We start from the raw sequence: 14,463 nt of genomic DNA, 5'->3' as shown, positions 1-14,463 counted from the left end.
AACTGGTAAGAAAGGCTATGTTTGGGGAAGGGAATTCTCAAGAACTATGGGGAAAAAACTTTCTTTTTCTATATGCATATATTACTCTTTAGGGAAAAATTACGGTTATTTTTCAAATTTATTTTCTAATTTAATATAGAATTTGACCATCACACTTAAAAGTGCAATTAATTGCATTAATAAGCAAGAGAAGAAAATGATTCATGAACATGGGTTATGTGTGGTCTTGAATTACTACACGAGTTTAGCATACTACTTTATTATTTACCTTTTAAAGTATTGATGCTCTACAAAGAATGCACAATGAGTTGAAACTAAAGTCTGATTTATCACCCAAGTATATTTCCCTGAACAGAAATGATACTGTATGCTATTATAAACAGAATCAGAATTAATAGTGTTATTCTGAATAAATGCCCACATTAGTATGGCAATGACCAAACAGGCAAGAAGAAACACTTACAATCTGGTTTCAGGAGCAGCTGACCCACCTTTTTTTTTTTTTTTTTAATGTTCACTTATTTATTTGAGAGAGAGAGAGAGAAAGAGAAGACGTGAACAGGGGAGGGACAGAGAATCCCAAGCAGACTCCACACTGTCAGCAAAGAGCCCCACACGGGGCTTGAATCCACCAACCGTGAGATCACAACCTGAGCCAAAATCAAGAGTTGGACACTTAACCCAGGTGCCCCCTGCTGACCCATTTTAAAAGATATGCAGAGAGTAGTCTTAAGAGAAACAGGTTTCATTTATCTTCTACTTCCGTTTAATAATTTGGTATAATGTTCATCAGAAAAGGTTAAATTTAGTATTTGCTCTTTAAAAAAAAAAAGGAGTTAAACTTTATTTATTTTTTTTTTCAACGTTTATTTATTTTTGGGACAGAGAGAGACAGAGCATGAACGGGGGAGGGGCAGAGAGAGAGGGAGACACAGAATCGGAAACAGGCTCCAGGTCTGAGCCATCAGCCCAGAGCCCGACGCGGGGCTCGAACTCGCGGACCGCGAGATCGTGACCTGGCTGAAGTCGGACGCTTAACCGACTGCGCCACCCAGGCGCCCCGGAGTTAAACTTTTTTTAAAGTTTATTTATTTTGAGGGAGGGAGAGCGCGCGCGCGCGCACACACACACACACACACACACACACACACACACACACACACACACACGGAGAGAAAGAGCATGCGCACAAGCAAGGAGGGGCAGAGATAGAGAGGGAGAGAGAGAATCCAAGCAGGCTCCACACTGTCAGTGAAGAGCCCAATGCAGGACTCACCCATGAACCATTAGATCATGACCTGAGCCAAAGTCAAGAGTCAGAAGCTCAACCCGACCGAGCCACCCAGGTACCCCATCAAAGGAATTTAAATCTTTTCTATAAAACCAATCTACTAGTAGGGAAATTAAGGCATTGGTCTTTCAGTCATCTTTCCTGATTCTGAATAAGTGATTATGCTTCATTCCCAATCCCTTAAATTTCTTCATAAAGAAATTTTTTAAAAAGTAAACTATTCTTTCCTATAAAGCTATATAACACAAGGGTTTTGTTTAAAAAAAAAATATCATGGGGGACACCTGGTGGCTCAGTTGGTTAAGTGTCTGACTTTGGCTCAGGTCATGATCTAGGGATTCGTAGATTCAAGCATCATGCTCTGTGCAGACAGTTTGCTTCAGATTGTGTCCTCTCTCTCTGCCTCTACCCCACTCGCATTGTCTCTCTCTCAGCCATGTTTATCTTGTGGCTTTTCATACCTACTCCAACACTGCTATATACTTGCCCTAGGAGGAGGAGGCCTCAAAACTGAGTCCGTAGAATGTGTTGTGAATTAACAACCCATCTTATGAGCCAACTTCAATGTACTGTTGATCTCTCAACAGTAAAACACTGTAATTTCAAATAGATAATCCAATAGTTAAAAACAGGTCTCTGATATAAGGCTTCCCTCAAACAGGATGCCTGCGTGGCTAAGCGGTTAAGCATCTGACTCTTGATTTCAGCTCAGGTCATGATCTCACCGTTTGTGAGTTCGAGCCCCACCATTAGGCTCTGTGCTGTCAGTACAGAGCCTGCTTGGGATTCTCTCTCTCCCCGTCTGCCCGTCCCCTGCATGCACTCACTCACTCTCAAAATAAATAAATTAATTTTTAAAAATTTTAATTAAAAAAAAAAGCTTTCCTCAAATATTTCTGGATTATTTACAGGATCATTTGCTGATTTCAGCAAAAAAGCAAACATAAGAAAAGCAAAACTTTTCACATACAAATTAAGGACAGCTCTTAAGATACTGTCTTTTGGAAGAGAAGGTGATTTTGTATAAAATTTTTTCAGCCCTGTTAAAAATATCTGAACTACTGCCCATAAACCAAAGGAAAACTCTTGCTCTCTAGGCCAAGCAATGTTAAAATGTACCTCAAGATAATGGTTCTCACCTGCTTCGGATTCTGTGTCTCCCACTCTCTCTACCCCTCCTCTGCTCACACTCTGTGTCTGTCTCTCAATAATAAATAAATGTTAAAAAATAAAAATAAAAAGATAATGGCTCTCAAATATGGGTTCTCTTAGTTTTGCTTAAATAGATCCTTAGGATCCGCCTATGAACTTATTGAAAATAAACATTCCTAGGCCCCAGTACCTTGAGGATCTGAATCAGTGGGTTGGAGTAGGGCCTGAAAAAAAAAATTCTTTTTCTTTGGACCTCAAAGAGCTTTGGAGAGGAAGCTTTTATCTGGAAAGCTCTCCAAAACATATTATCAAGCATAAAAAACGGGGTAGTACGGTACATATAGGATGCTACTATACACCTACATTAAGAAAAAAAAAAACCATTGGATAAAAGAATATATACTTGTGATGGCATGTAATATGTACTAAAAAGTATCTGGAAGTCGGGGCGCCTGGGTGGCGCAGTCGGTTAAGCGTCCGACTTCAGCCAGGTCACGATCTCGCGGTCCGTGAGTTCGAGCCCCGCGTCAGGCTCTGGGCTGATGGCTCAGAGCCTGGAGCCTGTTTCCGATTCTGTGTCTCCCTCTCTCTCTGCCCCTCCCCCATTCATGCTCTGTCTCTCTCTGTCCCAAAAATAAATAAATGTTGGAAAAAAAAAATCAAAAAAAAAAAAAAGTATCTGGAAGAATAAAGAAACTAATGACTGTTTAAAACAGTTTCCCTCTCAGGGCGCTTGGGTGGCTCAGTCGGTTGGGCATCCGACTTCAACTCAGGTCATGATCTCATAGTCCATGAGTTTGAGCCCCACATCGGGCTTTGTCAGCTCAGAGACTAGAGCCTGTTTCGGATTCTGTGTCTCCCTCTCTCTCTGCCCCTCCCCCACTCACGTTCTGTCTCTGTTTCTCTCAAAAATAAGTAAATGTTAAAAAAAAATTTTTTTAAATACAAAAAAGTTAAATAAAAATAAGTTTCCCTCTTTCGGTAAGAGATAGTAGTAAGTTATGTAGGAATTCAAGGAAAAGTATTCACTGTATACCTTTTTGATGACTGAACCATACGAACGTACTGCCTTTTTAAATTTTTGTTTAATGTTTATTTTTGAGAGAGAGAGAGACACAGAGACAGAGTGAGCATGAGTGGGGGAGGGGCAGAGAGAGGAAGACACAGAATCTGAAGCAGGCTCCAGGCTCTGAGCTGTCAGCACAGAGCCTGATGCGGGGCTCGAATTCACGAACTGAGAGATCATGACCTGAGCTGAAGTCGGACGCTCAACTGACTGAGCCACCCAGACACCCCCCTATATATTTTTTTAAATAAATGGTTTTTTTTTTTTAACCTCCCCAGATGAATTTGATACTCACCCAGAGATGAAAAGTACTGCCACAGGAAAATGATACATCACATTTACAAAAGGATGCTAACAGACATCTTTACTACTAACACATATCATTTTCCTAAAGTTAACAGTGTAATGATGAAACTGCAGGTTAAAGAAACAACAATATCCACAAACTTACCTGGAGGTACAGGTGGAGGAAAACCAGGAAACTGTGGGGGTGGAATCCCTGGTGGGAGTGCTGGGATTCCCATGGGAGGGCGATTCAAATGAGGGGGAAAAGACATTCTTACTGCAGCGGTCTAAAGAAAAAAATCATGACAAATCATTTTATTTGAAATCTTTGCAATTTGATATGCCTGGTTTGTTGGCCTTCATTTTTAGAGTATCTGCAAAATTCTAAAGTTTTCTTACCCAAAGTAGTTGGCAAAGACCCTCTTTTCTCTGTCTGTCCATTGAGAATTTTTAAAACTTAGATCTTTTCTAAAATAAGTTCCCAAAATGTACACGATCTAAATTCAGGATAGACTCCTACAATCATGTGGGAATACATATAAAGGAAGAAAAAAATTTTGAGGTTCAGTTAATATCCAAAAATTAAAAACCAAACATCAACGAATCTTTTTAAACCAAACTCAGAATCCAGGAAGGTTATCTAACAGTTTTTTTTCAGGTGTTCTGATGCAGTCATTTTTTACACACATCAGCACCCTGAAAACTAAATGTACAAAGTTACGCAGTATTTGTTGACTCAATGTTGGCCAGTTCCTCAAGGACAAATGACTGTCTCAGTAAACTATAAACCTGAGGGGGAAGAAAGCGCCTGACATCAGGTCACATGGTAACCATTCAGATATAAAAACATAAAATTTGTGACAGTGAGAAAGATGTCATAATTTTTGATAAAAGCAAAACTCTTAACCATTCTTGAATGAAATTCAATGAATGAATGAAATTCAAGAATCAGATGTTAGCATTTGATTTAATGTAAGAATACACTGAATCACTTCATTTGATTTATATTACTTAAAAGAAATTTAATTTTGTGTTTCAGCTAAATGAATGTATTTAAGACTCCTTTATGACCAAATTTTATATTTTCATCAACATACTTGAGTGTCCAGAACTATAAGAAAAAGTAGAAAAACAATGTGATGCCCTAGGAAGATCCCATGTACCAATTTTAAAAAGCAGCCAAAATCAGTGATCCCGTATCAGTGATGGCACTAAATAGTAGCAATTTAATGAACAGGATGTTTGTTGGATACTAGGAAAAATTTCACCTACACTCTACAACTGAAGGGGTCTAGAGTTATTTGAAGCTTTTAAAGAACATTTGTACTATTTCTGTGTGTGTATTTCATATACTGATTTACTCACCCTTCAGAAGAGAGAAGATAAAAAGTGCATGTCTTCCACTTCCTCGCCCCCTAATCCCAACAGTTTGGTATATACTGTTGTATTCTTCTAAATAGCTTTCTATACACAAACTAACATATAATTATTTGTGTTTTTCTGCAAACAGTATAATCATACTATATTGTTACGTGCGTTTCTCCTTCATTATCATTAACATCTCTTCATATCAGTTCACAAAGTTCTATCCCAACCTTTATAATGCAGTAAACTACCATAATACAGGTATACAATAATTATTCAATCAACAAGGATGATTGGCTCCACATTTTGCCTCTTACAAATAACATTGAACATTCCTAGACATACTAGATATATAAATCTATGCACCTGTGCAAATAATTTTATAACACAGCTTAGTACTGTATGCATCTACACTTTACCTCCAAATCATCCTCCAAAACTAACGTACAAATTTATATCCTCACCACCAATACATGGGTATGTATGCCCTCTCCTCAGATCCTCAACATCACTGGAGTAAATCAGTGTTTAAATTATAACAGTCTCATAGGTAAAAAATACTCTCATTTCAATATGTATTTCCTTAATCACTAATGAGGTTGAGTATCTTTTTACCTGTTTATTAGACTTTTCTTTAAAACAGTCTTAGATAAGCATGTCCTTCAGGCTCACAGCTGTTCTTCCTCAGTGTTGACTTAATAAGTTAGGATAATACAGGATTATTTAGGATAATTCTATAAAATCTAAACTTCCATTTCAGACAACACAGTACACTTAAAATATTTACAAAGCTTTACAGGTAAAACAAATTCCTAGAATTTCATACACTTAGAAAATAAGGTACTGGAAAATGCTTTAAAATCTTAACCATCAGCATAAATTAAAAAGGAAAAATGGAACTAATTTAATATTATAAATGTGTTGAATTTTTAATCTTTTTGTAATACTTTTTGCCCAAAAATAAAAACAAACATTCTACAGGAGGGGGCAGAAGTGTATCTCCTTTCAAAAGAGGGCTACTGTCCTACTTACAGAAGCTCTTCTATTATCATTATAATACTCTATCTCAGCACTTTCTTAGGAGGGCAGTTGGTATTAATACCTGTTGAATAAATAAATTAGTGAATGAATCAGTAAACAAATTTATTAACAAGCTCCCATGTGCCAATTTCTATGCTAGCAATGACCCAGTGTCTAGCCTCACAATGTTTTTACAAAGACCGGAGCATGAATTTATTGCCAAGTATTAAGCTGTAACCATTTTTTTTAAACCCTTTATGTTCTTGGTGTTTCAATTGTATTTCGTGGCTCTTAAATGTATACTTCATTCTGTAAGAATAACCAGATTATATGTTTTATGCTAACGTATGCATTCTATTCACTTCTAATTTTTGTTATATGTCCCTTTCATTTAAAACCATCCAAAACTTGCTTATTCATAGGTGAAACTTCAAAGGTAAAGAAAGGTATCTTAATAAGATAATGGTCCCTCCTATGGTCAGAAAACAAACAATTCTGATGATCACTGACCAATATTAATGTTCACTTTAAACACCCTAAAGTGAGAGTATCAACCACTTTTTTCAACATAAACTTTTATGTTTTGGCATGTGTGAAAATGACTAAGAATACTTTTATAACCGTAAGCAAAGCTGATCAGTTTTTACCTACAGTTGATAAATTGTAATATTCTCATAATAAATTATATGGAGATTCAAAGTTGGTAGGTACACTATCAACAATAGCCGAAGTATGGAAAAAGCCCAAATGTCCATCGATGGATGAATGGGTAAAGAAGATATACTATACATATACAATGGAGTATTACTCCAACAATCACAAAGAATGAAATCCTGCCATTTGCAACTATGTGGATGGAACTAGAGGGTATTATGCTAAGCAAAATTAGTCAGAGAAAGACAAATATCATATGACTTCACTCATATGAGGACTTTAAGACACAAATGAACACAAGGAAAGGGAAGGAAAGCAAAAATAATATAAAAACAGGGAGGGGGAAAAAACATTGAGACTCTTAAATATGGAGAACAAACAGAGGGTTACTGGAGGGGTTGTGGGAGGCAGCATGGGCTAAATGGGTAAGGGGCATTAAGGAATCTCCTGAAATCATTGTTACACTATATGCTAACTTGGATGTAAGTTAAAAAAATAAAATAACAACAACAAAAAGTTGGTAGGTACGTTGTAGAATAAAGTAGGGAAAAGAACATGAAAGAACATAAAGTAAAGAGCACTTTACTTTAAATATGGTGGTTGGGCCTCACAAAGAAGATAGGCAAACTGAACGAAGACTCCAAAGAGGCCAAGACAGGAAGCCTCATATATGGAGGCAACAGCCTTCCAAGCAAACAGCAAATATAGGAGCCTGAGGTGATCATGCAGTGTTTTGTGGGAGGAAAAACAAGGCCAACAGCTGGAGCAGAGTACTTGAGGAAAGCAAAGATAAATGCCAAGTATTACTTGGGGGAGCGGGCTCACAGAATGTAATACTTAGTAGGCCGCTGCAACGGTTTTGATTTTTACTCTGAGATGGAAAACATTTGAAAGGCTTTTGACCTGACTTACACTTTAAATGCGTCACTGGCCACTGTGTTAGTAAGACTGGCATTTTAATAGCGTCACTGGCCACTGTGTTAATGAGACTGGAGAACAAGTGGAGATGCAAAGGACTACTATAATAATACAGACAGGAGAGGGTGGTCTGGAATAGGTGGTGAAAGTGTTAGATTCTGGATGTACGTATTTCAAGTGTAGCCAATTGCTGAGGGATCACACAAGGAGTTTAAGAAAAAGAGAGTTGCAAAGGTTATTTTATTAGCACTGAAATGATTTAGGTAACATTTACAAAATACTTGTATTTTTCACTTTCACTCTGGAGGGCTTCACTTTTAGAAGGCTCAAAGCATTTTTTTTTTTAGTAAGATTTTATTTTTAAGCAATGTCTACGCCCAACGTGGGGCTCACACTCACAACCCCAAGATTAAGAGCCACATGCTCTTCCCACTGAGCCAGCCAAGCGCCCCTAGAAGCCTCAAAGCATTTTTACCGGCTCAGTATGAAACCTTATAGCCCAAAGTAACAAAATGAGCACCCATCATGCAAGTATTCCCTATCTTTAGTGCCTACTTTAGTGTGGCAGTGGTCATACAGATTTATTACGCGTTTGTCAAAATTCACTGAAATTAAATGGGTGCATTTTATTGTATGTAAATTTTATCTCAATAAATCTAGTTTCCTCTGTCCAAAAAAAAAAACTTTAAATAACATGTACCCCTACCACTCAACACACGCGTGCATTCTGCTTTTCTTTTTTTCACTTTTTCCTCTTTATGTTTTTTTTTCTCCTTATGCTGTTAAATCACTCCTTTTCTCACACCATTTACTGCTAATAACCATTCCTCCATTGCAGATTTATCCCAATAGAAAAAATATTTCACCCGGAATAGATTTACTGGCTAACCCCATCCAGACCCGGTGTGCCAAATTTCTAAATGGTAAGAGGCAAATGAACCAACAGATTCTCCTGAACAAATACTTATACAACTCATTCATTCAACAAATATCTAGCTCCAATTGTGTGTCAGATTCTTTTCTAAACATTATTTTCCTACGTTACACTGCCAGTCCAGTAGCTCTTCATTGAATATAAGTGATCAATACTGTAGCGTGTATTGTTCCCTGCTCTGCTTACAGCCTACAAGGTACAATGGACTGACATACCTGTCCCAGCCTAAAGAAAGCAAGCCCCTCAAAACCGCATCTCAAACTGAATTTCTACAGAAGTGGAGTCTTCGGGAACTATTCCTAGGAAAGAGTATTCCATATCCAAAGAATAGGAAATGCTTGATTAACAAAATGTTTCTTTTGCAGGAAAGCTTTTCAGAGGTATGAAAATACTCGTGTTTTAAGTCTCCAAAAAGGGACGTGATCTTTTTCTTAGCTTTCCACTTTGCGGTTTTACCATTTTCAATGATTAAAAAGCAATACTATTTACAGAGAAAAATTAGTGGTAGTCTGGAGCTGAGGTGGGAACAGGGAGTGACTTGCAAACCGGACAGAAGGATCCTTTTGGGGGTAACAGTCACACAACTCTGAACACTTACTAAAAATCATCAAATTGCACATTACAACAAGTGTATTTTATGTATCAATTACACCTTAGTAAAGTTGCTTTAAAAAAAAAAAAGCAATATCAATTCAGAACAAGTTCAGGCTAAATCCAATTAAGACCTGTAAATTAGATAATAGTGAATCAATATTAATTTCCTGATTTTGTTCACGGTACTGCTATTAAATATGAAAATACCCTTATTCTAAGAAATATACACTTAAGTATTTAAGGGCTAAAGGACACCTCATCTGTGGCCTACTAGCAAAACATTTCAGAAGAAAACTATGAAGAAAAAGAGGAGAGGATAAAGTAAATTTGTGAAATGTTATCATTTGGGGAATCTGGGTGAAAAGCTATTTAAGAATTCTTTCTACTATTCTTGCAACTTTTTTGAAGTTTGAAATTGTGCTGATTAAGTTCTAAAAAGCAGTATCAGTAATTCTGGTGGTGTAAATGTTATGTTCTTTTTATTTTCTGAAGTTTCAAAATTTTTTTAAAAAGCAAGAGAAAAGCTATTCAAAAACTTTAAGGGATAATCAATCGAAATCCTCTTAGGAATGGCAGTGGTAATTGTCAGAAAAGACTATCAAGAGGTTCAACAAAATACACAGAATGTTTTTGTAAGACGTTAAAAGATTTGATGACTACTTCTGCTTCCAAAGTTACAAAATAGTCAATACAATTTTTCTTTAAATCGTATAAAAATGAAAAAACTATATAGCTAATCAGTGACCCAAGAAGTTACTTGAAAATCCCAAACTAATATCGGGTCTGAAGTAATTACCAATATTAAAATGAACTCATTTTATTTTAATAACAGATTTAAAGCCTTAACACAGTAAAATAAAGATACCAAACCACACACACACGAAAAAAAAAAACACCTTGGCCCAAACTATTATTAACATATAGTGCCTATATGCAACATTGGGACAATGAAAACATTTTTTTACTAGAAATGTTTTGGAACCAAACATTCAAACATACATACATACATACATACATACATACATACAGGAAAAACCATATTTTGGAGACCAGAAATGGGAATCCGGTAACTCCAAGAAGAATTATTATTTAATAAAAGTATTAACTAACATTTTATTTACTTCTGTTTACAAAAGCCTTCAACATACATTATCTCACTGAATCTCCCAAATTACCTGGTGTAGATATATTATTGTCCTTTTACAGATAAAGAAGCTATTTTGTCCATGGAAACACAATAAGTGAGTGGGGACTCCAAGGTCCCCACTATCCTGAAATTACCAATCCAAAGGCTGTTTTCACTGTATCACAATGCCTCTTTCTAGTAATAACATACCAAGAAGAAACTTTTTATTAAGGGTTAACTTTGATTTTATTTAGAAAAGTCTATTCAGAGTACATTGGACGAAACGTTAAGAGTCAGGATCAGGCTCTTGTACTTCACTGAAATCTCTTAAATAACAGTATCAGTTAATGCAAACTAAACACTATGTGACTTAGACATCGCACTAAGGATTTTACATACTTTTTCTCAATTAATCCCTAATAACAATAACCTATGAAGTGGATACTTTTATAATCCTCAATTTACAGATGAAGAAAAACCAAAGCTTCAAGAAAAGTTAGATTAATTAGAATAGTATAGTATCTGCTTGAATCATGAGGACCAACTGAATGTCTTTCAAGGCCCCTGAATGTTTTTGGAAAGCTTTTAAAAATCAAAGTTCCCAAGACCATATAAAAATTGTTTATACTCCACTGCCAACTACCTAATTCACAGTACTTCATACTAGAGCAGTCTGGTACAAGAGAAGTCCAATCTCTTCCCTCCTTTTGGTCTGCTCCTCTCTGCCCAGGATCAAAATGGCTTTTCCATGGCAATATAAATATCCACATTACATAACTTCAAAATAATCTTCGTACTCCTAGATCTACTTCGAAAAACGTATTTAAAAAGTACTGAAGACCAAAGAAGAGTAAGAAAGAAGTAACACATTTTAATGTGGAGCTTGGTCATCGCCTAGAATGAATGGGGATATAGTTTACTGCAACCTCCAAAGGAGGAAGGGGGCAGGACCACAATACTCATCACAATCTTAGACAAGCAAACCAAGAGGGTGCCAAAAAAGGTGGGCATTAGCTGAATCCGGAGTGGGTGTGGGGGAGTGCACTCGGTGGAGGGCTCTGGATGACCAAAGAGGAAGGGAAAGAAATCCTTTGGTGGCCGGCACCTCGCTAAAACGGGTGGCGGCTCTCTGGTTTGTGGGCAAAGCCTGGGGCAAGAGTGTCCTAGGCCCGTAAAATCTACAGTAAGGTTCCCCAGGCTCGGGTTAGAAAGGGGCCTCAGGGAAGGGCTCCCCAGGGGCAGACCGATCGTTTTGTGGCAAACGTGGAGCCCAGAAAAGGCCCAGGCGATCCACTCAGTGACGGGCCGTGGGAGGGAAAGAGAAAGTGGGCGACAATGCAAGGAGGAAAGCTCTGGCAGTAGGTCCCGGCCTCCACGGGTTCCTGCTGGGCCCACTGGTTTTCGAGGCCTTAGAGAAGTGAAGAAACCCAAGCCTCGTGCCAGCCCCCTCCCCCACCCCAACCCCTCTTCACCCCCAATCCCACCCCGGCCCTTTCGCACCCTCCCTGGTTTCCCCTACTCCCGGTCTCCCGGTTCCCACACGCGTTCAGAGGCGTGGACTCACCGCCGCTGAGAAAACAGTACGGTCTTCGCGGCCTTCCGGGCTCCAGGTTACGAGTGGGCTCCACCGGTTCGAGGTTTCTGCGCACCGCTCGCCGGGAGACTGGTTCCGAAGCGCCTACTCGCACAGGCCGCAAACACAGCCGCGCTGCGCGGGGAGCTTCTGGAGGTCTTCCTCTTGCCCGGCATGCACTGCGGCCAGGCCGACTGAAGAGGAGAATCATAGAGAAGAACGTGTATAGATAGTCTTCCCTTTGGCTCTGAATCACCACGCAGCGGCCAATAACCATAGAGAAGGAGAGCCTGGTGGGGACTAGAAAGGCTCGAACTGTAAATTACGACCCACCCTGCCATTTTTGATTGGAGCTGATTGAATCTTATGACTACGAGACGCCATCTTGAGGTCAAGGTTCCGCTGCGCGGGGCGCTGGGGTTGTTAGATTCTCACTTTTTGTAGTTTGTGTTTCCGGGCGTACAGGTTTGTTTTGTGGCTCGTTGAGGTGGGATGGACTGCTAACGGGGCTTCACCTAGCACGTTAGTGCCAACTCCCAAATGCTAACTTTCCCCTGGAAAACAGCTATTCTTGATACCAAGAAATAACTGCCAGAGGGCGTGGTGTGTTTTTTTTTTTTTTAAGTGTACGCGCACACCCCTTGTGCTCACTAGTAGAGCCAAAGAGGGGGCTAAAGATACTTGAAATACCTAAAATAGCCTGTAAGAACTTTGAACACAACTTTCATTCTGTAATGCAAAGGTGCTGAAAAGAAATTCACTTATTAATGGAAATGAAACTAAATTAATGCAACTAAGTGAAACTAGTCATAAATGATTCTTCAATTTATGCCCTTTACGGTCAATATCTTTTTACAGGCCTTTGTTTCCCAACTCTTCTCAGACTTATCATTTATTGGACATAAAGTTGTTGGCTCCCTGAGTGTTGGAAGGTAAATGCAAGTAAGATTTTATCCTTGTTTGGGAAGAGCCACAAACAACGTCAGATGATAGACTGACCACTGTGTGTAAAACTGAAACACACTCCTTTTCTTTATCTGCTTTTCCTATTGGATTTTACTCTACAGCATTTATCACCACTTACTAACTTTATATTTTTCTTATTTGTTTTCTGGTTTGTCTTCCCCTACCCCATCATAATATAAACTTAAGGAGTACAGGGATTGTTTTGTTCACTGCTGTGTCCCAGTGCCCAGTGCCTAAGACAAGGTTTGGCATATAGCAAGTGCTCAATAAATATTTGTTGAATGAAAGAAAGGATTATACATTAAAAATAAAAAGAGGGGCGCCTGGGTGGCGCAGTCGGTTAAGCGTCCGACTTCAGCCAGGTCACGATCTCGCGGTCCGTGAGTTCGAACCCCGCGTCGGGCTCTGGGCTGATGGCTCAGAGCCTGGAGCCTGCTTCCGGTTCTGTGTCTCCCTCTCTCTCTGCCCCTCCCCCAGTCATGCTCTGTCTCTCTCTGTCCCAAAAATAAATAAATGTTGAAAAAAAATTAAAAAAAATAAAAAGAAAAAATAATTATACATGAGTACCAACAGAACCTAAAATGCAATGGGAACACTAACGGGAAAGGCTATATAACATTACTACCATTTGTTAAATTTACATCCATCTGTATTTCCACTCATTAGATTTTCTTAATGTTAGTAGGGCTAATAATATCTATTCCCCAGGGGTGCCTGGGTAGCTCACTGGGTTAGGCCTCTGACTTGATCTCGGCTTATGTTATGATCACACAGTTTATGACATCAAGGCCTAAGTCTGGCTTTGCATGGTCAGCAGGGAGCCTGCTTGGGATTCTTATTCTCCCTCTCTCTCTGCCCCTCTCCTCCTCTTTCTGCTCCTCCCATCTGCCCACCTTGTGTTTGTGCCCTTGGTCTCTCTCCCTCTCTCAAAAATAAATACTGGGGTGCCTGGGAGGCTCAGTTGGTTAAGTGGCCAACTTTTGATTTCGGCTCAGGTCATGATCTCACAGTTCATGAGTTTGAGCCCTGCATCAGGGTCTGCGCTCGCTGCACAGAGCCTGCTTCAGATCCTTTGTCTCCCTCTTTCTGGCCCTCTCCCACTTGCGCTTTCTCTCTCAAAAATAAATAAACGTTAAAAAATTTTTTTAAATTAAACACTAAAAAACTTTTTTAAAATATCTATTCCCCAGAGCTGTTGCAAGGATTAAATTAACTAATGCATGTGAAAGTGCTTTTTTCAGTGACGTTCTAGTCAAACGCTAGTTACGTTTTGCAAATAAAAGCGAATTGTTGGGGCATCTGGGTGGCTCAGTCAGTTGGGCATCAAATTCCTGATTTCGGCTCAGGTCATGATCTCTGGGTTCATGAGCTTGAGCCCCTGGTCGGTCTCTGTGCTGACAGCTCAGAGCCTGCTTGGGATTTTCTCAGTCTCTCTCTCTCTCTCTCTCTCTCTCTCTCTCTCTCTCTCTCTGTCTCTCTCTCTCTCTCTCTCTCTCTCTCTCTCTCTCTCTCTCTCTCT

The 14,463-nt window shown here is 39.0% G+C and overlaps 1 protein-coding gene across 3 annotated transcripts in view; it reads right to left on the bottom strand.

Moving 5' to 3' along the window:
* RBM25 (RNA binding motif protein 25) overlaps positions 1-12,270 on the bottom strand; it is a 61,425-nt gene extending 49,155 nt beyond the window's left edge. Inside the window, exons 1-3 of one of the 3 annotated variants that reach the window (XM_040477606.1) lie at positions 11,970-12,270; positions 9,513-9,574; positions 3,961-4,081 (exon numbers count right to left, since the gene is read on the bottom strand). In XM_040477606.1, the coding sequence (XP_040333540.1) occupies positions 3,961-4,081; positions 9,513-9,574; positions 11,970-12,255 (469 nt within the window). In that variant the 5' untranslated portion in view covers positions 12,256-12,270. Of the gene's footprint in view, positions 1-3,960; positions 4,083-4,193; positions 4,435-9,512; positions 9,575-11,969 lie in introns of those variants that run through there. The other 2 variants (XM_040477608.1, XM_040477607.1) reach the window with 2 other exon arrangements.
* Between the last annotated feature and the right edge of the window lie 2,193 nt (positions 12,271-14,463).

Source organism: Herpailurus yagouaroundi, unplaced genomic scaffold, assembly GCF_014898765.1.
Source record: "Herpailurus yagouaroundi ecotype Mexico unplaced genomic scaffold, PumYag 141, whole genome shotgun sequence".
Lineage (NCBI taxonomy): Eukaryota > Metazoa > Chordata > Mammalia > Carnivora > Felidae > Herpailurus > Herpailurus yagouaroundi.
This window is presented reverse-complemented; position numbering and strand designations above follow the sequence as displayed.